This window comes from Apteryx rowi, unplaced genomic scaffold (assembly GCF_003343035.1).
Source record: "Apteryx rowi isolate R43461 unplaced genomic scaffold, aptRow1 scaffold_356, whole genome shotgun sequence".
In the NCBI taxonomy this organism is placed as follows: Eukaryota; Metazoa; Chordata; class Aves; order Apterygiformes; family Apterygidae; genus Apteryx; species Apteryx rowi.
In genome coordinates, this window is record NW_020450041.1 from 416,562 (window position 1) to 443,595 (window position 27,034).

At 44.8% G+C, this 27,034-nt stretch overlaps 1 protein-coding gene across 1 annotated transcript in view; it reads right to left on the reverse strand.

Annotated features, from left to right (window-relative positions):
- Positions 1–343: 343 nt before the first annotated feature.
- The window catches only part of POU2F3 (POU class 2 homeobox 3), a 42,748-nt gene continuing 16,057 nt past the window's right edge, over positions 344–27,034 (reverse strand). Inside the window, exons 4-14 of the mRNA XM_026073012.1 lie at positions 26,551–26,585; positions 12,550–12,654; positions 11,608–11,710; positions 8,210–8,292; positions 7,259–7,441; positions 6,730–6,871; positions 5,704–5,840; positions 4,225–4,386; positions 2,564–2,630; positions 1,848–1,980; positions 344–901 (exon numbers count right to left, since the gene is read on the reverse strand). Of these exons, the coding sequence (XP_025928797.1) occupies positions 862–901; positions 1,848–1,980; positions 2,564–2,630; positions 4,225–4,386; positions 5,704–5,840; positions 6,730–6,871; positions 7,259–7,441; positions 8,210–8,292; positions 11,608–11,710; positions 12,550–12,654; positions 26,551–26,585 (1,190 nt within the window). The 3' untranslated portion in view covers positions 344–861. The remainder of the gene's footprint in view (positions 902–1,847; positions 1,981–2,563; positions 2,631–4,224; positions 4,387–5,703; positions 5,841–6,729; positions 6,872–7,258; positions 7,442–8,209; positions 8,293–11,607; positions 11,711–12,549; positions 12,655–26,550; positions 26,586–27,034) is intronic.

Genomic DNA, 27,034 nt, shown 5'->3' on the forward strand with positions numbered 1-27,034 from the left:
TTGGTATCAGATAAAGCCCATGGATAAATAAAAGAGGGAGGGTCAAGAGTAATCCTTGGCCCATCAAATCATCATAGACTGCTTTTGTGTTCAATGGAGTCAGAAGTTCACCCAAGGGTTTCAAACAGTGACGTCCTCCAGTGGAACAGTGAGGCTAGCTGTGAACAATAACAAGACCTGGACACAAATTTTGCAAAAGGAGGCAATCTTTTTTTTTTTAAAGGGCAAAATTAGAAGGCTCTAAAATACTTAAAGAAAGAAAAGAGAAAAAAAACTTCAGAAACAGGGCAGAAGGGCTTAAAGCAAAGCAAGTTTGCTGGTGGATAAAGCACAGTGCCATTGACCTTGGAAGTCTATTGAATACCATCTAGACGCAGGTCTCTGGTGAAATGAACTGGGTAACCTCGGCTCAGTTTGGGGGTTTATGGTATGTGTGCGTGACAGTAACATCATGACAGACCCTTCTTATGGGAAGCTCTGAAATGAGTGAGGGGAAAAGATGGTCATGACATAGAAATCCTTCCAGATTAGAGATTGCCAAGCAATCCAGTGTGAATGCAGAGATTTGCAAGCAGAGGGCAGTGTTTCATGCTAGTAGTGCTAAGCAAGGGATCATTCTTGAAGTGAACGCCTGGAAAAGTATTAAAATGTCACTGTTGGCATTGAGAATCCTTGGGGAAGGTCAGCTGCAATTTGAGTCCCTGGAGAGGTCTGCTGCTCTGGGTTCCCCTAAACAAGACCTTCATTTGGCTGCATTTTGAAGGCACTGGAACGCCGGATGTTGCCCCAAGCATCGTTCCTAGAGAAGCAGGTCCATAGCTAGGAGTCAGAGCTCCTTTTATGCATGATGGAGGAGTCATCTCAGTGGAGGTAGGTAGGTTGATTCCATCGGTACCAAGATCTGTTTGCAACACAGGGAACAAGAGCTACAGTTGCCATATTGTTAACCTTTTCCCTTGAAATAAACATCATTGTTATTCTGTTTGCAACCTTACTTAGACTTGGCAGTCAGCAAATGACCCTTTGCTCCTCTAAGAAGCGCACAGCAAGCCCCTGTCTTTCTAAGCGACACCTTCCAGTGTGCTCGTGACTTCACGTACTACATGGCGGTTGGACTTCCTCCATGTAAGAGGAGGTCTGATTCATGGCACGGGATGATCCATGACTCAGAAAGCCCAACAGCTACAGGTAACGCCCTCTACTCTTGGTTGGTTTTCTACTAATACAGCATCCTTGATGTCATGTGCAGTGAGCAGCAGAAACTACAAGTGCAGAGAGGCCTCAACAGCACAGACTGTGGCAGAGGCATGTTCAGTGGAATAGCTAGAGGGACTCTGAGCTCGTATGTGCGGCTTAACACTTTTGTAGCATCTAAAGAAGATGCTTCTTTTCTTCTAAAGAAGAAAATCAACGTCCCTGTTTATCTGCCACTGTGGAATCATTACTCTGTGACAGTGCTCTCCAGATGGCACTGCAGGAGAGAAACCTCGCTGTGGAGAAGGTTATCTAAAAAGAAACAGCAAAATAAGGCTTCCTCTGCTTCCCCCGCACAAGGAATTAGTTTAGAACAGTCCTTATGTATTTCCATCCAGATTTTTTTTGTTTTTAAAACAAGATCAGTGTTGCAGGCAAAACTGGATTTTCTATTTATCTTGAAGCAAAAAAATAGCCATTTCCCAAGAAGCTTCAGGTTAGGTGTGAAGCTTCAGGTAACAGCATGGCACCATGTAGCTCCATATCACTCCAGTAGCTAAGGCCCAGATGTCCTTCTCTGAGATCCCCTTGCTTTTTTCCCCAGCCCTCCAACGCCCTTGCCAAAGAGTAAGCTAGAGACCCCACTGCCTTACCCTGAAGAGTTGAAACCAGATGAGTTCATTGCAGCTTTGGAGTTGCTCTGGGCTGTGCTGGGGCTGCTGGCATGGAGCGCACTGCCGGGGGATGAGGGCCTGCTGGAGTTCCCAGGGGAACACGAGGATGTTACTGTGTAGCAGGAGAAAGCAGAATGAGGCTGGGCTCTCCTTTCTTGCCAAAGCCTAAGCACTCCCACCATCCTGTATCCATCCCATCGCTTTCCTGATTCACTGCCCACCCTGCAGCAGCAAGGAAGCTGAATGTGCGCCCTGACCACTGAGTGGATGGGGATCTCCAGGACTGTCCTCTCCTTAGCGGATGATTTCTGTTAGAATGAATTGTCCCTCCAGAAGGAGGTTCTGCCAATGCTCGGCTGAAGAAATGCAGTAGCCTATCCCCAAGCACTTCTCCTGTTTGAATTCTGGGTGTCCCTGGCTCCCAAACCTGAACATCCCAGTAAAATTTGCCTAGGATTATCCTGGGAATAATACTGTGTCGAGGAAGCTTTCCACATCTTTCTTCCAGACAAGAGAAAGACTTGGCGGTTCATACCCCTTGTATACCAGTTATGCGGGGCTATTTTCCCTGGCCCAACCCAAGAGCCTTAATAAGAGTAGCCTGTAATCATGGCTTAGAAACTAACAGGTCACAGAGCAAGAGCAAAGAAAGGAGGGAAGAAAATGGGACATGACACCGGTTTGTCATGGCTTACCAGTCCCGGGCATGGTGCTATGCACTGGATTGACGGAGAGGGGCCCCAAGGACCCTGAGGTAGAGACCTGGAGAGGAACAGAAGCAAGCAGTGAGCAGTTGGCACTGTGAGGCTGTAGACCACAAAATGCCACTCCTTTCACATTCCCTTTAGAGTGTGCTGGCTCCCGGACAGATTTCTTATCTACACACATCTGGGACTCCCACAGACACCTCTATCCATATTACAGTGCACATGCACAATTCCCATATCCAGGCCCATGCAAAGAAACCAGAATGAGTCTTACACATGCACGGCCTGAATTTATGGCTCAGCTCTGAACAGCCTGACGTTATCAAACCCAAGCCAGACTTTCTGAAAGCGCTGTGGCCCAGCTGGTAGGAGGCACTGCCTTTTGGATGTTTCAGACTGGATATTCTCAGCCAGGTCCTGGGCACCAGTAATTGCTTTTCATTTGTTCCTTTGAGGAGTCCTTTCTGGGTGAGAATTCTCAGGTGACAATTAGTAACTGGGTGGCTGTAATCAAGGGGAGCCTGGGGCATCTGTTGTTCCACTGTGGTACTCTACATGTGATGCGTTGTTCAGAATGACTGATGARCAAGCACATACTTCATATGACACAGTCACAGGAAAACTATTCATTAAAGCTACTGCTTTAAAAATTCATGGCTTGCCAGCAGCATTTTGTTTTTGCAACTCTGGACCAAATGTGTTATGCAATAAGTGACCAAACTTCTTGTGATATTTGCCTGCCTTCTGATTGCCCACTTGTCCACTTGTTGCACAACGTGCATGATGGACCCAAAAGATTTCAAGATAAAATAACACTTGCAAATATGTTCTCTCCCTACCATTCACATGTGCTCCAGCACAAAAAATACTGCAGGGAGGTTCCTGTCACTTTTATACATGGAAGAAACCTATTAAGTAGCAGAAACACAATAGTAGCTTGTTATCCACAATAGCCACTCTGCCAGTAAATTACTAGGACACCCTTTCGCTAACTCCTACAGCAGTTTCTCTTTTCCTGATCCTTACTGGCAATAAAAATATGCTCATCAAAACATGAATGTATAACATATGAAAAGGACAAATAATGCTACTGAAGTGTATTCTGTGTTTCTGCACATATGCAAAACAACAAACTGCGGGGCAATCATTAGGCTTCAGAGTTAGCAACCCCATTGAGATGACTGGATGTATTTCTTATTCCTTAGAAGGTTGATTTCTCCCCTACTAGTTTTGAAAAACTTTTATTTACCAATCTTAAGGCTAAATATTTTGGGATAGCACTCCTACTTGGATAAATTAGCGTATAATTAGAGTGATTTGTATGTTCTGAGAAACTTGTGTTTTCTTTCTACTGTTTTCATTATGAGAATAAAAAATTCTGTTCTGTAAATGAAGCCATGAGACTCCAGCCAGACTGGCACATGGAGTATATGCCCAATCCTTGGCAAGCCCAGCCACATCCCTACCCACTACTTCAGCTGTATTTGCCCACTGGACTGTGGGATGGGCATGCAGGAACTCAGGGACCTGTGCCCACAAGGAAATGTCTTGTCCTGTTTCCTTCTGAAGCAAGCCATCGTGTCTCACTCCACCCTTTTCCCTTCTTGTCTGGGATAGCCTGTAGATCCCCTTAATCCAATGTCTCTCACCAGTCTGGAATTGTAGATGGGCGATTTAATGGGGGATGGCATTGGGCAGCTGATCCGTTTTTCCTTCTGGCGCCGATTGCAGAACCAGACCCGAACCACCTCCTTTTCCATGGAGAGCTGCTCTGCTATTAAGGAGATCTCCTCTGAACTGGGCTTGGGGTTCTGCTAAGAAAGGGCATGAGGTTAAAGAAAGGCCTGAAGAGCTCTAGCTTACAACATCAGTGGATGCTTCTGCTGCTTGAAAGGCAGGAGGACAAGAGTGAGGTTGGCTGCAAACTGGTGAAGGGAGAAAATTTGCTTCTAAGGCAAAGAGTAAATATTTGGGTGGGAGATTATGTTCTGTGAACCAGAAAGTGGCTCTTATTCAGCATAAAGTTTCACGAAATCAGTGGTGACAAATCACTATACCTGGCCCTGTTATTGCATAAAGCACCAAGCTCTTTGATCTTAACAGCACCCTCAATCACTGCTTGAGGGAAAGCTAATGACTGGCGTTCTTGTTATGACTATATAGGACACATGAGCTCTGGGCACTGTTTGTACACCTACCTGAACCATCTCAGAAGAGCCATTTCCTCTCTTTCTTCCTCCATCCCTCATTTATAAATGCAAATAATAGTACTTATCCTTTTTTTTAACTCACTTATTTTCTGGTGCATTTAATAGTATTTAGCTCTATGGATTTTGATCTGTGTTGGAGACTTGAGGGGAGAAAAACACCTAACAGTGAGATGCCAAGACATATTTCCCCTTACACAGAACTCCTCATACTAGCTAAAAATGAGGTATCCATAATAACCTGACAAAGATTGTCTTTGGTTTTCTTAAACAACTTTCAGAGGAAAGTTTGATTTGATCAGATATGAGGGAGAAACCAAGAAAAAGTGAGGGCTGGTCAAAATGAATTTTGATGAAAAATTTTCAATGGGTGATTTAGTTTTGCTGATTTAAAGTCCTGTTTGCATTCTGTTGCAATTTCCATTGAATATCTGGATGCTTGAAAAGTAAAAGGTTCCACCTCTGAAATGATTCAGTAGCACCACCTGGAGTAACTAGTTCTGGTCCTTCCTGCTTTCACCCTCTCTGCTGGCACAAGACCTGCTTAACGGGGCCTCCACTTCCTGTGATGCACCGCGGCCACCCAGTTCCCATGACACACAACCTTAACTCGCAAAGAGAAGAGGCTGGTGCGTGCTAGGAGATCGGCTTGGAACCGGGGCACGGATCAGTGGAAGAGAACAAGGAAGTGTGGCAATGGAGCTGCAATTTCTTCAAAACAGCATTCACCAAGGAAATAACTCGGTTTGATTTCTTTGCTTTGACTTTTTCCGCTAACCCTTTCAAGCATTTTTCTAACCAGCTATCACAATGAGCACAGAAGAAATCTCTTTTTTTGAGGGTTCAGCACTATTACTGAGACTTGGCAAATGCCAAACTCTGAGGGAAAGCTCACAACACGTTGAAAGATTTTCCCCTCACATCTTGAAATCTTTTCTCCAGCGTGGAACGAATGTTGGTCTCAATGCTGGTTCGCTTCTTTCTTTTCCGTCCAAACATCTCATTAACTGAGGGGTAGGAATTGGGAGTGCTCATGGAAGAATCTAAAGGAGCAGATTCTGGAGAAAGAAGGATAGGAAAAGAGATTTTGAAGAAGATCATCACTTGTTTTCATTCCTAGATCCTTTCTGGGAACTGTGGCCATTCCTAAAATAAGCAAAAAGTTCCTAGATTGTGGACCCTTCCTCTGAGGGAGAATATTATTAAAATTGCTTCAGCAGTCCCAGATCCATCAATGATCTTGTCCAAATCAGGAAACAAAATGAGAATGCTAAAATTTTAATCCAGCCAGCTCTGTTGGGCACCATACATTTTCGAATGATGTAGTTTCACACAGTTAAAGGTTTTGACTTAAGTCACTGGGATCAAGACTCATGTGGCTGAGACACCTCCTGACGTGATAAATTGGTCAAACATGTAACTCATGAATGAAAGGTAAGGGTTGGGTCAAGCGCACGAGACTACTGCCACTCCTACGCTGGTTTGCAGCCCGTGGGATACCAAGCCAATGCCGTTGCTACTGGGGATTCCCCTTGCAGTAATATCTTCCTTTTCTAATTAGTGCTCATGAGCTGATCTGAGTGCTTTGAAAGGAATCCCTTCCTACTCTTTCCAGTTTACGCAGGGAGGGACTGAATGGACTAGCCCAGTGAATTGCCCCAGGCCATCCAACAGAGCAACAGCCGATGCAGGAAAGGACTGCCCCAGACACCAAATTGCAATGCGAAGCCTGTATTACTAGAGTGAAAGGACACATGTGGTTTGATATTCAGGTTATTATGCAACCCACTGTGTGATACCCAGAGGAAAGCAGTCTGTTACCAGCTCAGACAGGGAGCTGAAAGGCTGTAGCTCCATATTCCTGGTTTTTATAGGAGGCCCTTGGATGGATCCTCTCATATACTTGCCAAGACCAGTGGCATTTCTGTACATAGCAATGTCACCTACCTGCGTCACTCAGCCACTTCTCCAGCAGTGGTTTGAGCTTGCACATATTCTTAAAGCTCAGGTTGAGGGCCTCGAAACGGGAAATGGTGGTCTGGCTGAAATCATTGCCATACAGCTTCCCCATGGCAAGCCCGACGTCGCCCTGCCGGAGAGGATCTGAATCATGACATGAGCTGAGAACCGCCCCTGACAGCTTCCCGCTGTCTGACCACATTTCAGACCACTTCCCGAATAGATGCAGCCTACTTTCCATGACCCGCCTTTGTCAAAGAGTGATTTTCCTTCCTCCTGGAGTCTGCCCCACGGTCCCCAGCCTTCATATATTGAAGAAGTTGCAGATAATGAGGTCATGGCAATGAAACATCAGAGAGGGCTTGCCTCTTCTCGTGTTTGCAAGGGGATGCTCCAAGGAAAGCAAATCTGTATCTAATCCATCCCTTCCTCTATCTGCTCCTTTGCCACAAACTCCTCCATCCCACATGTCCATGTCACAAGTGACATCAATGTTCCCATTCACAATGCCGCTCACCTGTGTAAACCCTAATTTGATTCGCCTTTGTTTGAAAGTCTTAGCAAACTTTTCCAGCTCCTCCAGGTCACTGGGTTCCTCTGATGCTCCTGAAGGAGTTAGGTGCTTTGCCATTTGCAAGTGCTGAGGTACATCCAAGTGGGGTTCAACTGATGAGCCAGGGAGTCCTGAACGGCCCACAGCCTCATAAAAACAAATAAAATGCATAGAAAGTCACAAGAACAGAAGAAGAAAGCCCACAGAAAGCAAAGCCAGTGTGATGAACAGGGTTGGATTCTGAGTCTCCACAAGCTGGCTGAGCTGATTCTGTGTCCCGTGCAGGAACCTCTACCCAAATTTTGCTGGTTGGCAGGGAAAGAAAAAGGGGGTCAGCTTCAGACTGCCTTCGTGCACATATGTGGCAGTTGGGGATGGTGCCAGAGAGCATGGTAAATATCATGTAGGTAGGCTTGTTTCTTGCCCTCCTACCTAGGAGCTTTGTTGATCGAATCCTGTTGCCTGTGTAGAAACCAAGCAGCCGGAGCCAGAACATTTTAATGAGGAAAAAGCATATAAGGCAACTCTTGGATCAAGGGATGGAAATAGAGAGGAGTGCTGTGATGGAAAAGCAGATATAGAACAGTATATCTACCATTCAGATATCAACTTTCAAGTAGTCTGACTACTCAGCCCTTCAAGAGCAGCCTCAGGTGAGGGAGGGAAGAGCCATGTAAAGGGGCAACCTCTTTCACTGCCTGGACATGAGCAAGGCATGTTAAACCTATGAAGCTGGACTGCATCTGTGGATGGGGGTGAGGGACAGAGGGAAGAAGAGCTAGAATTACCACAGAATTAGGAGAATTTTGCTTCATGTAAATTTGCCATTGATCTAGGACTCCTTGGTGAACTCTAACATGGTGCCCAGGTTTCCTTCAGTCCACCTCTTGCCCAGACAAGCTGAGCGCAAGTTACCTGTGATGCTAAGCTGGGTCCCGGCTGGGAGAGGAGAAGGCTGCCCTGTTGCTGAGGGAATGAAAGGAGGTTTGGCTGCAAAGCTGAGGAGAGAAAAAGAGAGACATTTGATCAGACCAGCTCCTTCGTCAGCATGCAGACAGCTGTACATCATACTGTGCTCTGCACAGGAAAGGCTCAAGGAGCTCTGAATGGGAAACGTCAACCAGTTCTTGTTCCAAATAACAGACTTTTGGCCATCACAATTGCGGATAGCTCCGAGTTGGGTTATGAGAAAGGAAAGGATCTTTTCATGGCTTTTTAGCCTGAAAGGTATTATTACAATAATGATATAGGTAAAGCATTTCACCCACTGATCCCTGCACCTAGCTTGTTAGCCTGAGGTTGAACTGGGGCATAGATATTTTTACACAGACATGTAACTTTACTTTTAGAAAGATGCCAGGTAGCAGAGAATTTACTGCATCCTTAGTGGTGATTTCTCCCAATACGTAATTACTGTAGCTATTAAAAATGTGCATCTTATTTCTAGTAGAAGCTTAGCCAACTTCAACTTTCAGCCACTTGATTTTATTAAAAATATCCTGATCTTACTGTTAATCTCATGAGCCTATCCACTCTGCTTTCTATTATACAATTCATTTTGAAGTGTCATTTTGAATCCATCTGACCCTTTCTTTTCTGCCCTACTGTATTTCAAATAAATTGGATTTCTTTTGGAGTATATAAACTGACATAAAATGATGAAAGGAAAAAAGAGGAGAAATCTATAAAACTAACAAAAAATAGTATTTATGGAGACTGTGTAATTGTTTAGTTGACAAATTGCCATGTACAAGACTATATCTCTTCCAGGGAAAGTCCTAAAGGGTTTAGTAGTGACCGAAGAAGTATAGTTCTATAGAAATTTAGTTAGGTTCTGCAAGTCCATTGCAGTTGAAGCCTATAAAATTTAGTGAGGATTTATAACCTTTCTTGAAACAGTCAATATATTCTATTGATTGTAACTGACAATAATAGGAAAATTTATAGAAATTTATGGACTTCTACTAAAAAAGGCCAGGGGAGGGGGGGGGAAGAAAAGATCATCTCTAGAATTTCACCTGGGCCTCTCTCCTCTCACACTCTCCTTTTTTAATTTAGATCTGAATGTGCAGGATCCCATTTATTTATTTAGATTGGTGTTTCAAGGAGCCTTCTCTAATGCTAGAGCAACTTTGAATTTCAAATGCAGGCTGGTAATGAGGTGCACATTTTTAACAGTGAAGGTAATTAATCACTGGAATGGCTTGCCTAGGGACATGACGGATGCTCTGTCATTTGGAGACTTTAAAATCATGATTGAACACCTTTGCAAAAGCTAAGCTCTAGCTCAAATGAAAATTATGGACTGGATTCAGGAATCACTGGTTAGACAACTGATGAGACCGAGGCTGTGTTTTTGTAAGATGAAGTCTTCAGCAGCGATAGTTTGGCTGAAAGGATTCCCAGCATCTCCCTGGCTGCCTGCTTCAGTCTTTACACCACAGGTTTCCCCTTCTGCAAGCATGCCAGCATCAGCTGTTTGAAGGGCTGTACAATGAATTGGATCAGGGCATAACGAGCCAGACCTGGGAACTTATCTGTCTCAAAAGTGGTTTTAAAACATTAAAATCAAACCAAAAAAACATATAATCCCGGAAAGGCTGGACCCACAACCAAGTCCCTTTGGCCAGAAAAATCCATGAACTGATGTACCCCTCAGCCAGAACTCAGGGAAAGTTGAGGATGTTCCCATGACGGTTCAAGGGACCATTTCAGGAACACTTCATGCATCTTGCTGGTATGAAGAATGCTCCACCTCTATCTATGCCAAACAACCAATTCCACAAAACTGATCTATGCCTTTACTTTCATTCTCCAGTCCCAATGCATCCACACAGCACAGGGTCATTAAAACTTGACAATTGTCTATTCAAATGGAAGTGCTCTTGTACAAAGAGCTGGCTATTCTCCAGAATATCCATTCTTTATCAAGTTTGGAAGCAAAAGAGATCATGTCCAAACAAGTGACCATCTGTTGGAAGGGTTATAACTGCCAAAGGAAGTCACATAACAGAAAAGATTATAACTATAAAAGGAAGCAAGTTCTGTTTTCTGGCATAATATGTTTCCTATCACACATGAATAAATCAGGTGTTTAGCAATAGATTATCCTGACCATGCCATTTCAAAGAAACTAAGTCCTAGATTATTGTTAAATATATATCGAGTAGTTTCTTGATGCATGACTCAGCACTGTTTGGCAGAGAGAAAAGTTTATGTATGTATGTCAGTGAGAAATGGGTTTTCCATTCAACTTGCCTAAATTATAATGCTTTTCTTTCAGAGCATATATACCATTACATTCAAGGTGGAGACATTTTACTGTCTTAATCATGAATTTTGGTCAGATTTTAGTCAGCGGGACCTTTGTGCCTGAATAAATCAAGGGCATGATCAAAGGACCCAAGTCCCTTTGCATCTATCAAGTTATGAGATCAAGGTCTGTTTGTCCCACCACAAGCAGGCATAAAACTTCACTAAGGGCATTCTTGTGTCTCAGTGGTTTGAGAAACGCCATAAGAAATGTTACATATAAAAATAGAAACACAGGGACCTTCTTTGGCATGGGATTTAGTCCTCTTTACTCTCTCATCCCATTCATGAGATTACACTCCATTTCAAAAGTTGTTAGGTCTCCTGTCCTCTCCAGCCCCATGAATTGGAGTGAGATTTGGGAACAACCACTGGCAGTTTCAAACCTCTCGGTTCATTCCCACCCCCAAGTTGCTCCTGGCTAGGTTAGACCTGTTGTTCTGGTGCTAGCACCATCCTTTCACGTGAGCAGCTCAACTCCTTCCCTGGGTTTACTCTCCCTCTAAAGTACTCAGATCATCTCAACCACTCCTTAGCTTTCTGGAATAAATGAACATAGTGTTAACCCAATGAGGCTGGACCCCTGGGCAGGCTTCACCTGCTCCCAAGGAGCAAGCTCCATGCTGGTTTGCTGAAACCCAACTGAATGCTGTCCTGAATTTCAGAGGTGGGTGCCCTACCAGGCCTGCGAAGACTGGCCCCAAGGTGGCACTCTTGACAAGCACAAGCCACAGATGCCAGGAGCATCTCCGGAGCCGGATCCGTCCTGCAGCATCTACATGTGCAAGAGCTCATCCCAGGTGTGGGAACCAGCACAAGGGGAAGATTGGGGGCGGGTGGGGGGGGTGAAATGTGTCTGGTAACATAACAGGAGAACAGACACAATCGTGCTGGGAAAGTCGTAGCAGACCAGATTCAAAGCAACAGCCATGAGAAGGGAGGTTCTTGCTAGATATATATCTGCTTATAACAATACCCTTTTCAGCTTTTATTGATCTTACCTTGTTGTCCTGCCTGGGACTGAGAGAGAAGAAATTGGGGAACTGACTGCATATGACCAGGAAGCAATACAAGCTGCTGCAAGGTGTGAAGAGAGCTCATATCCTACAGCGAAAAGCAAAGGGAACAACAAAGCTCAAAAAAGTCTGCTCTTTGCACAGCTCCAATAAAGCTCCCCTACTCCTTGCTCTTTTATACTTTCCCTGACCCCATTCCCACTTTTCCTTTAAATGCCAATAAACTGCGTAAGTGTAATTTGCCCACTGGTGAGCTACAGATCCAGAGTTACTCCAGAATCCCAGTCCCACAGGAATTTAACAAGGCTTAGGTGCTAAACTCTCATTTTTTACATTAGGTTAAAAAAAATCCTGCATAGAACAAATTTCTTCACCGGTTTAACTCGGTGTAACTCAGTTGGATCTAACAGAGTTAAGGATGGCTCTGCTGGTTCAGATCATGAGTTAATCTAGCCTAGGACCCTATCTCCAGCAATGGCATTAATCAGACATTCAGGAAAGAGGAAGACAATGGCAAGCATATCCAACACCTCCCCTTAGTGTTGTCTCAGCCTCCAATTATTTTCTGCTCAAGGGATTTCCTGACCATGGTGTGGTTTGCGTACTTAGTAACCCTCAAAGGAAATCTCTTCCAAGGATGTGTCCAGTCTGCCTTTGGATCCATGTAAAACTTTCTTCATCCTTTTGCAAGGCATTACACAAAGTCTACAGGCTGCTGCAAAAGAGGCTGAGGAGGAGTCTGACTTTCACCCATACAGATTCACTTTTTCTGATTTAGGGTCCATCATATCCTCAAGCTTCCTGTTGTTGCTTTCAAAAAGTGTGTCTAATTTGGCAAGTGTCTCTCAAAAACTGCCTTTTCTCTGGAGATTCATTGACCAGTGCCATTTAGGACTTGTGGATTCCTGGATTTGCACAATCACTTACCCCTGCTATTTGGCTTCCAGGCATCATTGATGAACCCTGTACAAGATGACCTGACCTTGGGGGGATTGTAGGTTGCAAGGAGTCGCTGAGATCTTCAGTTTTAATCTGAAAAAGAGCAAAGTAATTGTAGTGTTAGGGAACTGACAGAAACAAGAAGATATGGGAAGTCAGGACAGTTAGGGGTCTGAAAAGGTGGAAGAGAGAGGCAGCTCCTTTTAGAGAAAAGTTAGAGGTCGGGGCTTGCTGATTCCATCTCTGGCTTTGCAGAAAGGCTTGGGCCATCTTGCATTTCTGCTTCCCAGTCTATAACATGGGCATAATTCTTCTGCTCTGACAAACCAAGAGAGGGCCTGCAGTTTGCTCAATTCAAGCACATTAATTAAAGCACTTTAGAGAGTACCCAAGTTCCAGCGACTTAGGAGCTTTTAAAACATGTATGTGAGCACTTTCCTCAGACAAGGCACTGACAATTCCACGTTTTGTGGAATTATCAGAAAGACAGAATGCAATTCCCATTTATAGATCACCATTTACAATCCTGTGGTGGGGTTAGCTACAGATGACCTCTCATTTTGTTCTGTAGGTAACAGCAAGGGATATAAGGGAATAGGAAAGGAAAGATCATGGAGTAAAAGACCTCGAAAAGTAGCATAATCTTCCAGACTTGGAAATGAACCACCGCAGGCACGCAAATCTGTTTGCTCAGCTTTTACCAGAAAACTACAAAAACTGTGAAAAGTAATTCATTGTACTGAGCTGGCAAGGAAAAATCTGCTTCCTTAGCTAGAAGGAGCTGTGGAGAACAATTTGGCAAACTTTATAGGCATCAGCCCTTTATCCAAAGGCCACTTTGCCCTACTTTAATGTTCAGGAAAGACTCCTGTCTACAAAAATCAGGATTTATGAGTCCACATTCTTAAGAGGAACATTTACCCAGAGACCAGAACTAAATCTTTGAATCTGGTTTATTTCATATTCTCCATGTTCATTTTTAACATTGCTGCTATGTAATAAACCTGTTACATCACTTTGTACTAGCTAGTCTCTCGGTAAAACTGACTGAGACAGGAGAGAGGGGTCAGGAAACCTGTCTGGGAGTTTTTAGAAGTTTTTTAATTAGTTCAAGAAAGCTCTCTTCAGAGTTTCTATTCTCAGATGCCACTCAGGAGACAGAAAGGTCTTACAGATCTCTTCTAACATGTCTTCTCTAAGAAAGGATCCAAGAAAACAATTTTCAGTCTTAGACTCAAGTTATTCTCAAGCCTGAGAATGCCTGGAACAAGGTTCAAATCAGTGATCCCATTCCTAGTCTAAACCTTTCCAGTGTGAGAAGATGCTCCAGCTTCCACAAACTGGGAAAGCCAGGAAGGCACCAGAATGGACAGGTCTTGAAAATGCTGTCCATGGGCTCAGCATCACACACTCACTCTTACTACCCGGGCTAAACCTCAGCACCTCCCATCAAATAACTCCAGAGTCCAGCATCCCCGAAGAGACCAGTGGCCCCATTTGCTGGTGTTTTGTGGCGCTGATGTGGACTTTAGGTCATACAACCTCCTACCAGCAGAGGGGGACAAGAAATTCACCTTTTAGAAACAATCGGCCAAGCAAACGTTTTTGTCCGAGGGAGCTTTTATTTCAATTTGAGTAAAGCAAACAAATGCAAAAGGCTCCACAAGAGATAACGCAAAGGAAAAATGTGAGCACGAGAGGTTCACAGCTGCTGTGCAAGGAGCTGGCCCTGTAAACATTAATCTCTGCGTTGCAGAAGGTGCTGTGCAGAGGGAAGAGAATTACAACATCTCCTTTCATTACAGCTATAGCTCTGGACACTGCCGAAACTAGTTTTGCAATAATACTAGCTCCTTGCAACAAGACTTATACATGCTATGAATTCCAGTTCTTTCCTACCTTTCACGTCGGCATGATCATCACTCTTAGCTCGGCGAAAAAAATCAGATGGAAAGAACTTCTTGATCACTATCAATGCGGATAGTGTTTAAGTTACTAAATGTTAGAAGATAGGCTCGGGAAAACACACCGTTACCCCTGAGCCATCCAGTCACCGCAGGCAAATGGTTTTATGCACGCTTTTCTTTCCAAAGGTGCATTTTAAAAAAAAGTCATCCAAGCCAAAAGTAAAAATAAATAAATAAAATAAAATAAATTACCCCTGCTTGCAATTCATGTGTGTCTGCCTCACACAATGCAGTCATCCAAGTCTGAACAGCCCCCAAAAGAAAAGATACCAGCGTCTTAGAGAACAAGGTACTTGATCCCGCATAAGTTAAGATCCCAATAGCAGTGGAGCGTTGAAGAAGCACGAGCCATTTCCAAACTGAAATCAATTTTTACAGCTGCCAAATGGAATGATTTGGAAGCGTTCCAGGCAGAAAGGGGTGTGTAGCTGCATCCCAGCATCGCACAATATGAGAACGGGAGGTGGGTTTGGCAAAGGACTGGCTCCCAACTTAAAAACAACAACATCTCCCACTGCTCCTTCCCCCGTGCCTGGAATTCTCTGGCTTTCACTTGCACAGTAGGCGGGAACCTGGGTGTTCCCAACAAATCCTTCTCCTCTGCCCCTTTTTTCATTGGTTTTAGACTCAAATTTACTTCTCCCTCCTCTTCCTTTCCCCAACAGGCCTGCAGCTGGCTAATTGTTCATTAGTGCAAGTTCGGGATATATCCAAAACCCAACGTTTGGGATGGTTTATGCAAATCCTACACTTTCATTTTTTCCCTGGCTAGACCAGCATTATTACCAACTGTATGTTAAAAAAAATAAAACCAAAACCCGCAAAAAACCACACACATTGTGGGCGAGGCCGCTCAGTATCATGAGACTCCCTTAAAATAATGTAAATTTCATATTATTAAAACAAGAGAAGTTGCCTTCTTGTTTCTCAGTGCATCTGAGTCACGTTTGCAGGCAAATTCTACAAATGTGAGAGAAAATTTTCATTATAGACACCAAAAAAGTTGAAACTGTCACAGAATCACCTCACTTAGGTATATCATGAGACCCATGATAACACCCTGCAATTGAGCAACAGTGATTTAGTTAACTAAACTTAACCAAATCCTACTGTCCAGGACCTTGGTTTTTCATGGTGATCAAGGCAGATGGGGGAACAGGGAACAAGAAGTCATTGCAAACAAACATAGGTTTCTTCCCACCGTATTTGATTTGGGGAAATTATGCAATCTAAGGAAAAATGCTCTTGTAAAACAGTGGGTGAAATGATGCAATGCAAAGATATCGTGCTCGCTCACAGCTGAAGAGAGGCACAGAGCCTATATTGTCAGCTGCAAATCTGCAGGCATCTGCCCCTTGGCCCGAAGGGGAGTCTCCAGGCAGGGGTGGGAGCAGTTTAGAGCTCCTCTTGAGGAGGTAACGGCAGGTGGCGGCACCAGTATGCAAAGCTAACGAGGGCTTCTCTGGGATAGAAAAGGAATCACACTTGCAAATCTCAAGTGGATGTTTTCACGGCCTTAAAATAGGGTCAGCTGCCCCCAAGCAAACAAAGTGAAAAACACAGGAACAGTGACTGGGTGGAAATAGCATCCCTTCCTTCGTTGGCTAGAGCGTCTGCTGGGCCTGGCCAACGATGGATTGTTTCTTACCTATCTCTGTTCTAAAAACAAAAACAAAAAGCAAAACAAACTAAGAAACATATTGAGGGCGATGGAAAATGATCAAAGCTCTTCAGCTTGCTTGCGTAACCGATTTGTGGAAGGTGTTTCATAAACATTTCATAAGAAGGAGAATTATGAAGAAAACATCTCCCAACCTGCCTGCAATTACTGCACAAACTCTTCCTTACCAGTAGGAAGAAGGGGAGAAAAAAAAAAGTACATCTGTTTTGTAACTGATCTGTGAACTTTTGGCAAACATTAGGCTCATGAAAACATCCTGCAGACATATTGCAAAGCTGTAAAATCCAGCCTTACATGAGGAAGTTGGAAAGATTCCTGTTAGCATCTCTGATCTTACCGTGTGGAAGGCCTTACCCTTCTGAGACAGACAGACAGACTGACCGACTGACCCACATTTGATCCAGTGAACTGACAGCTGGATGCCGTTGGTTGGACAAGACTTTGGCTGCAGCCCTCTTTGTATAATATAAACCCAGCTCCGCTGCCTGGGTTGGCTTTAGATACTTTACGAACCGTCTGTGTTTAAGAGATCAATGAGCAATTCGAGAAGTAAACCAAGCATCTACGGCTGAATGGGTCACTACTCACTGGCAATCTAAATTGTTCTTCATCGTCTATTAGACACCGAAAACAGCAGCCTGAATACAGCCCCAAGCCACCTCCTTTTGATGAGCTCTTCTGATGTAATGCTAATACCGATCCGTCATCCTCGTCTCAAAGGTGAGACCGACCGACTGATTCAGCACCCAGCTTGGACGCTTTCCCCAAAGCTAGATCACAGTTCCCCCTCCCCTGCCAGACTGAGGCTGTTAAAGCCATGTCAGCCTTCGCCGTTACCAGCTATTAGGCAGGAACTGTGACTATTACTGTAAGGACGAAATCTGGGTGCAGAAAACAATCATGCTTGTTGTGTAGTTTCTATTTAGATGGCAACCTCTTTGAAACAGATATTTATCTACCTTCACATCTGGCTTATCTCACAGTCAGCAAATCACAATTGTTTAAGAATTTGACTTACTCGTTTCCCTCCCTCCCCCCCATCCTGAAGTGGTATGGCTCTTTCACTGGATAGAAGGGAATCCGGTGCACAGAAAATTAAGAGGGTCTGAATTAATTTCCCCTCACCAAGAAAGAACAGCAGGGTTCTCACTTGGCTGAAATTGCTCCCAAAGTGCTATTTAACACAATAGGGTTGTCTGAAATTGCCCCAATGTGATTCGCCTGAAGTCAAGGGAGGAAGTTTTATGATAGAAACAGGCATCAAAACTGGATCCAAGGCTATTGCAGTTAACTAAGCCTTCCCACCTTCCAATGGCGTAAGTGCACTTCTCTGTGAATTACCTGCACACGTGGGCACCATAAAATAAAAAACACACTAATAATAAATTATAGCAATAATAATAATGGGCTTGCAATTACTATTTCCACATGTACTATCCTGCACATACAGCAAGGCTTAATAGACACCCAGGAAAAAGGAAGAAAACCCTTATGTCAGTACAATGATGTTCACCTATAAATTCTGATATCCTTTCACACTGAGGCGTGGGATTTTCAGAAACTGTCAGGATGACAGAAGCAGAAGTAATCCCACACTGAATGCCAAACAGACTACATCCCAAAGCTCAGTAATGACAGCACACTGAAATATTAAAATGTAATCCCTAACCTCAACACACCTGCATCGCAGCTTTATGAGCCCTTTGAGTTTATTAATTGAGGCCGGATCTGATATGCCTTATCCTCTGAGCTCCAGCCCAGGTTGTTAACAGTTGTGCCTTAGCTGCAATAAGAGTGGGGGTGGAAAATCAAAACTTTAAACGTAACCGAGCTACATGCCTCACAAAGGAAAACAAACAGAACCACACTCGGCTTTGCAATCACAGGCTTTCTGCTATGGCATTTCCCTGGTGTTTTTGCTTTGAAAAATAGAACAGGAGAAAGAAAGAAGTCACCCCTCTCTCCAGTGTGCTGAATGACAAACCTCAAAATAATCACGTGTAGCCCAGCAGGCTTCAAAAGCAGGAGCTGGTCAAGAGAGAGAAGAAACAAAAACGGAGGTGGGGAGAACATCTGCTCCGAATAGCTATGCTCCTGCTAGCGCGTGCTCAGATAGACACATTCTGACTAACTGCAGTTCTGCGTTGAAGACTGCCATGTCTGTGAGATACTCAGAAGCACAGAAGCTGGCGAGTGCTTTCGTATGGCAATCCATGTTCAAAGAGCACAGAACTGGTGAAAAGATACTGAAAAACAACAATTTTCAGCATCTTCAGTGTTACTCTTTGTACTCAAGTGTGTGGTGCCTTCTCTGCCAAGGCCTGTGGACATGCCAAGTTGGAAGTATTTAAAAAATGGGGAGGGGAAGGTGCCATTTTCTTGGTCAGAATGGTGAGAATCTCCAAACAAAGCATGGAAAACAATTTCACCACCATAAAGCCTCTGATTTCTCCCACAGTTCTGCTCCAGGCCTCTCCCTTCCCTAGCCATCCCCAGCCTGGAGGTCCTGCCCTTCTGCCCCAGCCTTCTCATATGCTGCAGCATTGCTCCCTGCATCTCTGAATTTCACTTGCCCAACTTCCAAAGCTCTCCAGAACTCCACCTCTGCCTACACCTTCGTGCTTATCTCCTCTGCTCCCACCCTGGGTTGCATCCCTGCCCCTTTCCTTATCAGTCCGATTTCACACACAGTAGTCTTCATGGCTTCTCCCATGCCCTCTTGCATGCTCGCACAGGTTCCTTGGAGCCTAGTCATGTTCCTGTTGAAGTCAGCAGCAAAGCTGCCTTACTGGGCTTCGCTGGGGCCAGGATCAGTCCCTTAAATGTTCTCCAAATTCCCTGCACGAAGATTTTCCCCTTTCCATAGATCTCTGGGTAGTCGGAGAAGACTGGGCTTGCTCTGTGTTCTCTGTGCTGTGGGCCAGTAAGAAACCGTCTAAATACCTGGCACTGCCTCCTTGCTGCACAGTACCGATGTCCCTGGGTCAGTCATCCACGAGGAGGGCAGAGCAGTGCCTGCCGGCGAGACACAGGAATCATGGCGCACGTACCCCTCGGTAGCAAGGCGCTTTCCACCACATCCCACTTTCGAAAGGAATTAACTTGGAGTCAGCCAGCTCCCGTGACTGGAGCTGGCTTTCTCCCAGCTCCGCAGGTTTCTCTGATTGGTTCAGGATAGTTTTGGCACCCATTGCTGTGCCCCAGGGGACTGGGACACAAGAAGAGCAGCTAGAGGGATTGCATTAAACACAGAAGTAATATAATTAAAAAAGAAAGGGAGAGTGAGAAAGATCAACTTTGCTGGAGAATATTGCATAGTCTTTCATTTCAAGTGGAGGGAATAAAGTCTAGTGATTGAGGGGAAGAGGGAGCTCAGAACCAGTTCTCAGCTTCCATCTCTGGCTCTGGGCAACTTCCCTGTGCTGGGGAAGTAGGTTGAGAAGGTTTCTCTCTAGGGAAACCCCACTGTCTGCTTCCTAAGGGATTGGGCAGCTCTGGTTCAGCCCACTGATTTCACATGGAGCACTAGCACATTAGCACCTCTGGGAAGAGAAAAAGTGCACACTGATGTCAGGCTTCCAAAATTAGAGGCCTTGCTTGAAACCCCATTGCCTTCACCTTTTTATGCTATGACTTGCCCTTCTGCAAAATGGGTGTAGGGCCCCACCCTTGCTGGGTGGTGCAGGCTTTTGATTGAATTCTTGGAGCTCACCAGATGAAAGGCCTTCAAGAGTTCAGAGTCCTCTCCTTATTACTGATGAGCCGTTCTTCAGTAGGCAGAGAAGTCATAACCGTGCACTGCAGTTCATGAAACTCAGGGCATAAAAAAGTGCCGGACAACCTAAATAGTGGCTTGACAGTGACAACCATGCCTTAAGCTTAGTTTCTATTGTGGAAACAGTTGTTATGTCCCCGCAGACAGCTCCATGAAACCAGGGCTTGTCCCCTGCAAGCTCAGGAAACATTTACCAGAACAAACTAGCTTGAAGAAGAGGTTCCTCTACATGTCCGTCTTAGGCAAAACAGTGCCATATATAGAAACAGAGGACTTTCCCTCAAGCCAGGTAAATGTTGATAGGAGCCCAGTCGGAGCAAGGAATTTGCATGAAGTCCGCAAATTCATCCTCTGGTGAGAGGCAACCTGTCTGTCTCTCCCTCATCTCTAAGACGGCTGTGAAACAGCTGGCTCCCGCACAAGATATATTGCCACTGGACCAAGGCAGCAAGTGTACAAAATAACTTATAAATATAGGTTGCTCTTTAGAAGCCTGGAGGAGGAAAGCAGGATTTTTTTCAGCGGGCTGCAGTTGGATCTCAGGAAGCAGGTAGAATCCAGCCAACTTGGAAGTGATGCTGGTTTGTTGTCAATTGTTATTGGCTAACATAGAATTAGTTTAGTCCATCTCTCAGGAAAAAAAAAAAGCTCAAATCCTTCCTCCTACTTTCACCCCCTGCCTCCCCCATTAGCTTCCCCAGAGGCTCACTGGCAGGTTTTGGAATTTGTTCCCAGCAATCTCATCTGAGGCCCTCTGCAAGGCGCCAGAACAAAACTAGCTTGAAGAAGAGGTTCCTCTACATATCTGTCCTAAGCAAAACAGTGCCATATATAGAAACAGAGGACTTTCCCTCAAGCCAGGGCTTTCTCTGATGATTTCCCAAAGGGCTGCATTTCAATGAAGAACCAACACACAAATACAAATTTATGCAATCAGTCTATCCCTAGGACGGAGCAAGGAAACTTCAAAAGGGAAGGCCAAGGAGGTGTTCAGCTTAGATCCAGTGTCAGTCAAGGCAGATATGGACAGCTGGGCTGATTTCCAGTCGGTGAAGGCTCAAGAGATGAAAAGTAGATGCAAGACTTAGGCTGATACCCTGGGGCAATGCAGAGAAGAAGAGAGAGCGAGATCTGAATTGATCCCCAGAGGGAAGAAGGAAGCAGAATGTGAACCTCCCCTTGAGAGGAGGGCAAAACAGGACTGGAATGGAAATCTGGGGGGCAGACTGAAACCTGAACTACCCACAGGGAAAAGTCAAGCAGGAACACAAATGACATACGGGGAACACATGAGATTAGGGGGAGGTGGGAACACAAAGTGGAATGAAAAACTATGAGAAGAGAACCCTAGGGGAAGGGAAGCCCTGATTGAGTGAAATTAAATCTGCAGGGAGTTTTGCATCCCAGATATTAATAATAAACTACCTAGCAAGTTGGGCCCTTCTTTCCACCTTCAAAAGGATGGAGGGGAGGAAGAACTTGTCTGTGGTTGAGCACAAGACTATGAATCAGAGAATCTGAGTCCATATCCCAGCTCTACCAGGGAGCAAGTCCCTGGATTACAATATGCCTCAATGTCCACAGGCAACTGTCCTATAAAGCATCCACTGATTTCAACTGCAATCACAGTGCTCAGCATCTTTGGAAAAAGCCAGGCAGTCGGTCTCTGCCTGCCTGATCTGTAAGACAGGGTTAAACACCTCCCTACCTTCCGGAGGCACTGGGATGCTAAATTCATTAGCAAAGTACCTTCAGACATGTGGGTGGAAAGTACCAAACAAGGTTAAAGTGTTATTAATGACACTGAAAAAAGGCCAGAAGTGATTTTAGATTTCAGATGCAGTTTGCCCACTCTCCTTTCTCACATCCTATGTCTACAGACATCAGCTGTGAAGATCTGAGACAATTTTCACTTTCTCCCTCAAAACAACAGTTGAAAACCCCAAGTAAAACTCAGAAATTTAAGTTCCCTTGGACAATGACTCTGTCAGACATGAACAGGGCTGGAAGATGACCTAGGAGCTAACCGGCTCCTGAGGGGGCTTCCCCTTTGGCACCACTTGCAGGAGGCAAGGGATCCTAACATACAGGATGCTTCACTCGGTTTTGGAAGGGAGGAATTTTTCAGAGGCCCTAGCCTCTCACTGCTCTTTTGGGAAACACTAGCAGACACACTCAATTGGCCAAAAAATCTACGCAAGTCCTACTGATTTGGAGTCTTCAGCGGCTCAATTATTTACTGCTGACTGACCACTGGAACAGAGGGGCTTTGAAACGTGTCCCTTACAGTCATACGCAACAGTCAGAATGGCAATGTGCAGGTCTCAATGTGCCAATTTAAGTGTTGAGTTAATGTGCATATGAAATACCAGGCCACTTCAAACACAAATCGTGTTTCTCTCTTTTACTCTGTATGCTTTCCTTTATTCTCTGAAGATCTCCTGCACCAGCAATACACCTCCAAGCCACCTCCTTTTTCCAGGTAAAGCCTTCCCAAAACCCTATTTCTGGAAGGCTTGTAGGAAAGGAATGTATCCTTATTACACCTCATGATGTGTGTAAAACAAAGAAAATAAAGTGATAGGAGTAAAGAACCAACAGGAAAATTCAAGCTGTGCTCAGTCCTGGGCTGCTCAAGCACACTAGTGCCTGCCTGTCTGTTCTAAATACTGCAAGGTCTCACGGCAGGATCACATTTATATTGGTACAAATATCAAACCTGTCATTATCATTAAACAAATGACAACCTGTCTGCATGGATTTACCTTTTGCTGGAATGAAACTGCATGTCATACTTGGATACAGAGCACGCGCAGATACTTCTAAGCCTTTCCCATACTGGTCATGCATAACTCTTCAGCCTTACATCAAAAGGGGCTTATTCCCTTCTAGCACTAGAGTGCAGCTCAGTGCTTGAGGGCATGAAGGGGCTTGGAGAGGACCTCTCATTCCCTCCTCTGGAAGGAGAGGAGACCTGAGCCTTCATTTTGCGCTGGCACTCAGAGATTGCCTTGCTCTAAGGACTAACAGATGACAATCCTACACATCATTTTTGGAAAATAAATCAGTGGTTCAGAATCTGAGTCTTTTCCTACTCTGACTGCAGATCGATGCATGAAGCATAGCACTGTATGCTGGACTATGCTCACACCGAGCACACAACCACTGTTGTCTTCCCAAACCATCAGCCCTAGCTCAGTGTGTGTATTCCAGAAAGCAGCATTATCTCAGGGATTGACTCCAGACAAAGGGTAAATTACCTGGCTCCCTACAAAAGCTTTCTTCAGTGTGATCTACGAAAACAAACAATGCAATGTTTCCTTAAAGGCTGCACACAACGTATACCCATGCGGAAATAAAACAAACAAGACCTCATAAGACCATGGCAGCATCACCTGGTGAGAGCATCTCCACATTATACCAAGCAAAAGTCCTGATTTTGACACTTTCAGTCAGACCTTTCCCAGGTCCCACTTGATGCCCTTTTATTGCAAGGCTCTGAAGCCGCATTTGCTGAGTTACTGACTTCTCTCCCTGACACACTCTGGACAGGATCCCAAACCATCAAGAAACAGATGTCCCTATCCAGGTTGCCAGCACTGAAGGTGAAAGTTTATTGTTGTCTCTTTGCATTTCCCTTGATATAACAGGAAACAACTGGCATTAGACTCACTAAATAAAAAGCCAAACCAGATAGGCAAGGCAGAAGATGCTTCTTTTTCCATACACACCCTTTCCCCTCTCATTCACATACAAATTACTGTTGCATCCAGGTGGGAGGAGAGTTTGAAGAGGGGAGGGGGGAAGAAGTGTTTGCCAAATAGGTTGAGGGATCAGAAGGCAGCTTTCTCATAAAGAGCAGGGCTGACCCACAAACTGCAAGAAAACCTCAAACTCCACAAGAGTTTCCCTCCCCGTTTTCAGGGTAAGAGCAGCCGCAGGAGGGAATCGGTAGGCAAGTAAGGGGTCTAACCAGGTCACTCCACCCTTCTCTTCCTGCCTGGAGCGTAACATGGGAGGGAGGCAGACCTGAAATGTAGGACATCTACAAAGACTGGGGGAGAGGCTTAAATGATGTGAGATTTATGATCTTCAAAGTGATTAGTGCCCAGCACTCCAAATAAAGTCAAAGAGAGCTCAGCAGCTCTTACATTCAGTCCCTAGTTCTGTTTCAAACCATGCTTCGCTGGCTTCAGTTTGAAAACTTGAACAGCAAGGTAACAAAAAAAAACCCCAAACCCCAAACCAAAATTAAAAATCCCATCAACCTCCACCCCTAATGAAGAAGCTCAGCACCTGATTTTACATGAAAACGCTTTGATATTTCCATATCCCTGCTCTTCCTTCTCATCATTTCAAACGTATTTGCTGAACTGAAGATAAATTCACCAATTGCTGAGGTCAGCCTGAAACCTGAAAGTATCATCTGTGTGCATTTGGGCTCATTCTCATTTAAAATAATAATAATAATAATAATGGCTCAAGTAGACACATGGACTAGCCAAGAGAGGGAGACAAAGAGCCACACTCCCTTCAGGCCTGTTTACACATACCTATGTCCACTCACATGAAATTCTTATAACCCCATCACTGACATCACCACAAGACCCCTTCTGTGGACTCTACTGATGTTCTGGGGAATCAACACAGCTTCAAAAAAACCTATTAAAATGTGCTTGTTCCCAGACTTTTGCTTTTTAAACCTCAGTCAGTCCCCAGTCAGGTTTCCTATGCAGCTATGTGCTGGCATAAATGAAAAGACCACACAGTGGAAGGAGGAAAACAAAAGGGGGAAGAGAACATGGCAAAAGATTGTCATAAAACCCCAGTCTCTGTGGGAGGAGGACATCTCTATCAAGCAGACTCTGGCTCAAATCCTACAGACTTTGAGGCTATCTGTCCCCAAGAGTTTACCAGCATCCTCTCATTCAGTGGCACGCAGAGGACTAGGACCTTAGAGATAATGGGTCAAATCATCAGCTAGTGTAAAGCAGCACTGACTGCTTCACCAGTCAATAACATTTCCTTGATTGACCTCAGCCGAGGATCCAGTTTTAACATCTTTGTGATGTTGCCATAGGAAAAGTTTGCAACATGTAACGATCTTGTACTTTCATAGCTTATTTCTATCTTGAGGGAATTTTCTTTTATCACTAGTTATGAGCAGATTGGATTCTTCTCCTGGCATGTAGAAAGCCTGTGCTTTGGGCTCTGCAATCCACAGAGCTGGAGACACAAGACTTTTTGTTTTCAGCTGGGTTTTCCAAAAACCTGGAAGATGGCTGAACGTGTTAAGACACCTTTGATAGGAAGTTACAACCCACCCAAAAGCAGAGCAGCCAAACCAAACAAACAAACAGGAGCCTGCTGACATCTGTCAGACAAAGAGCCACCAAGGCAAACTTGGAGGACAGAAAAGTCACGGGGAGAGGCTTCAGCTGCCCACCTGCTGTCGGCAGAGAGCCTTTGCAAAGGATCACAACCCTTGAACCCGAGGAACGTAAAACTGGAGGCAGGAAGGCTGCTGAACTGTTAGAGTGCCAACATCTGCTTTAAACACTAGTGTTTGCCCATGAAGGTACAGCCCCATCTGCTTTCCTCACTCCAGCTCCCTGGCCACCCCCCAGAGCCCTGTCGCGGGTCAGTGGGCTAGCGCTCTGGACATGCCCCTTCTGTTTACAAGGTCTCAGTCCAACACCACTGACGGCCGCAGCAGCCCTCAGTTCTGGGCTCAGAGCGTTTTCTCATGCCTCTGCACAGACTCAAGATCAATACTCTCTGGAGGGCTCACACCTGCCTCCTCCTGCAATTCTGGTTTAGGACTCAGGGATTTCCTTACAGCCACCTCTGAGAACCTCCAGGCAGTCAGTGAGATAGGAGTTGCTTTTAGCTGCAAGCAGCAGGAGGATAGAGACCAGCTACCACAGCAAAGACAGCAGTTCTCCAGACTCTCACATTTATTTGTAACTGGGGCTGTGCTCCCCTGGTTTTCAGAAACACTTGCATTTATCTACTGTCCCTTTCCCCACTCTCTTGCAAAGAGGAATCTGCTGTTGCAGGCAGGCCTGGTCTTGACCCAGGTACTCCAAGACCTCAAACCACCTCATCTTCAGTCCTTGCTGATACTCCTGTGAGTCAGCCCTGTGCTCTCAGTCTTGCATACCACAGTGCTTTCAGCGCCAGTGTCACATGCAGTACAAATGCAAGGAGCTTTGGGGTGGGATTTGCATGTTCCCCTGTGTAACTGCGGGCCCTTTTGTTTCTAAATGACAGTGGAAAAAATTAAAAAGCCAGAAAAAGCCTCCAGCAAATGGTGATTTAAAGAAACTCTATAATCAGCCAAACTTCAAGGAAATAGGAAGGCCTGGAAACCAGAAGTACAATGTGTCATTCTGTCCCACAGGGGGAATTAGGAAGGACTTACTTATGTGGTCTGTTTAACGGTAGCTTATTAACTAACACTTTATCTCTTAGCAGTAGTTCCTCAGGACCCAGCAAAACAGTCAATTTAAACACTGTAATTCAAGAAAGCAAGGGAATACCTGGTAACCCAGGGAGAATCTTACCTGCCTGTTAAATTCCAGCCCATTCTGCTCACTTCCTACAATGAAACAAACAGAAAAAGATCTCAGTATTAATGACAGTCAGCATCRATCTAGACTCTACAGAACTTGAGACAAACATAATTGAAGACGTGCTGCTAGTCCAGCTAAGTTTACTGTAAGAGCAGGGAGAGGAGCAGGAAGGTGAAGGCAGTGCAAAAGCAATAACGGACATACGAAGGCAGCTTTAGCAACCTTTGGTGATACTAGCTCTTTGCTGAAATAAACAGAACTGCCTCTGCCTGGAGATACCTGGCCAAACAGCAAGGGTGGGGAAAAGCTTACTGATTGAAAGGGAGATTCCAGCGGAGGTGAGCTGGAGGACGTTACAAATCTCCAGGGAAATCCAGAAGCAAGACGTTATACATAAAGCAAAAGCTAACTGTGCGAGAGGCTAGCAAACAGGTGGCCGAGGCTGTTAACCAGGGAGCTTCAGGAACCCGTGTGG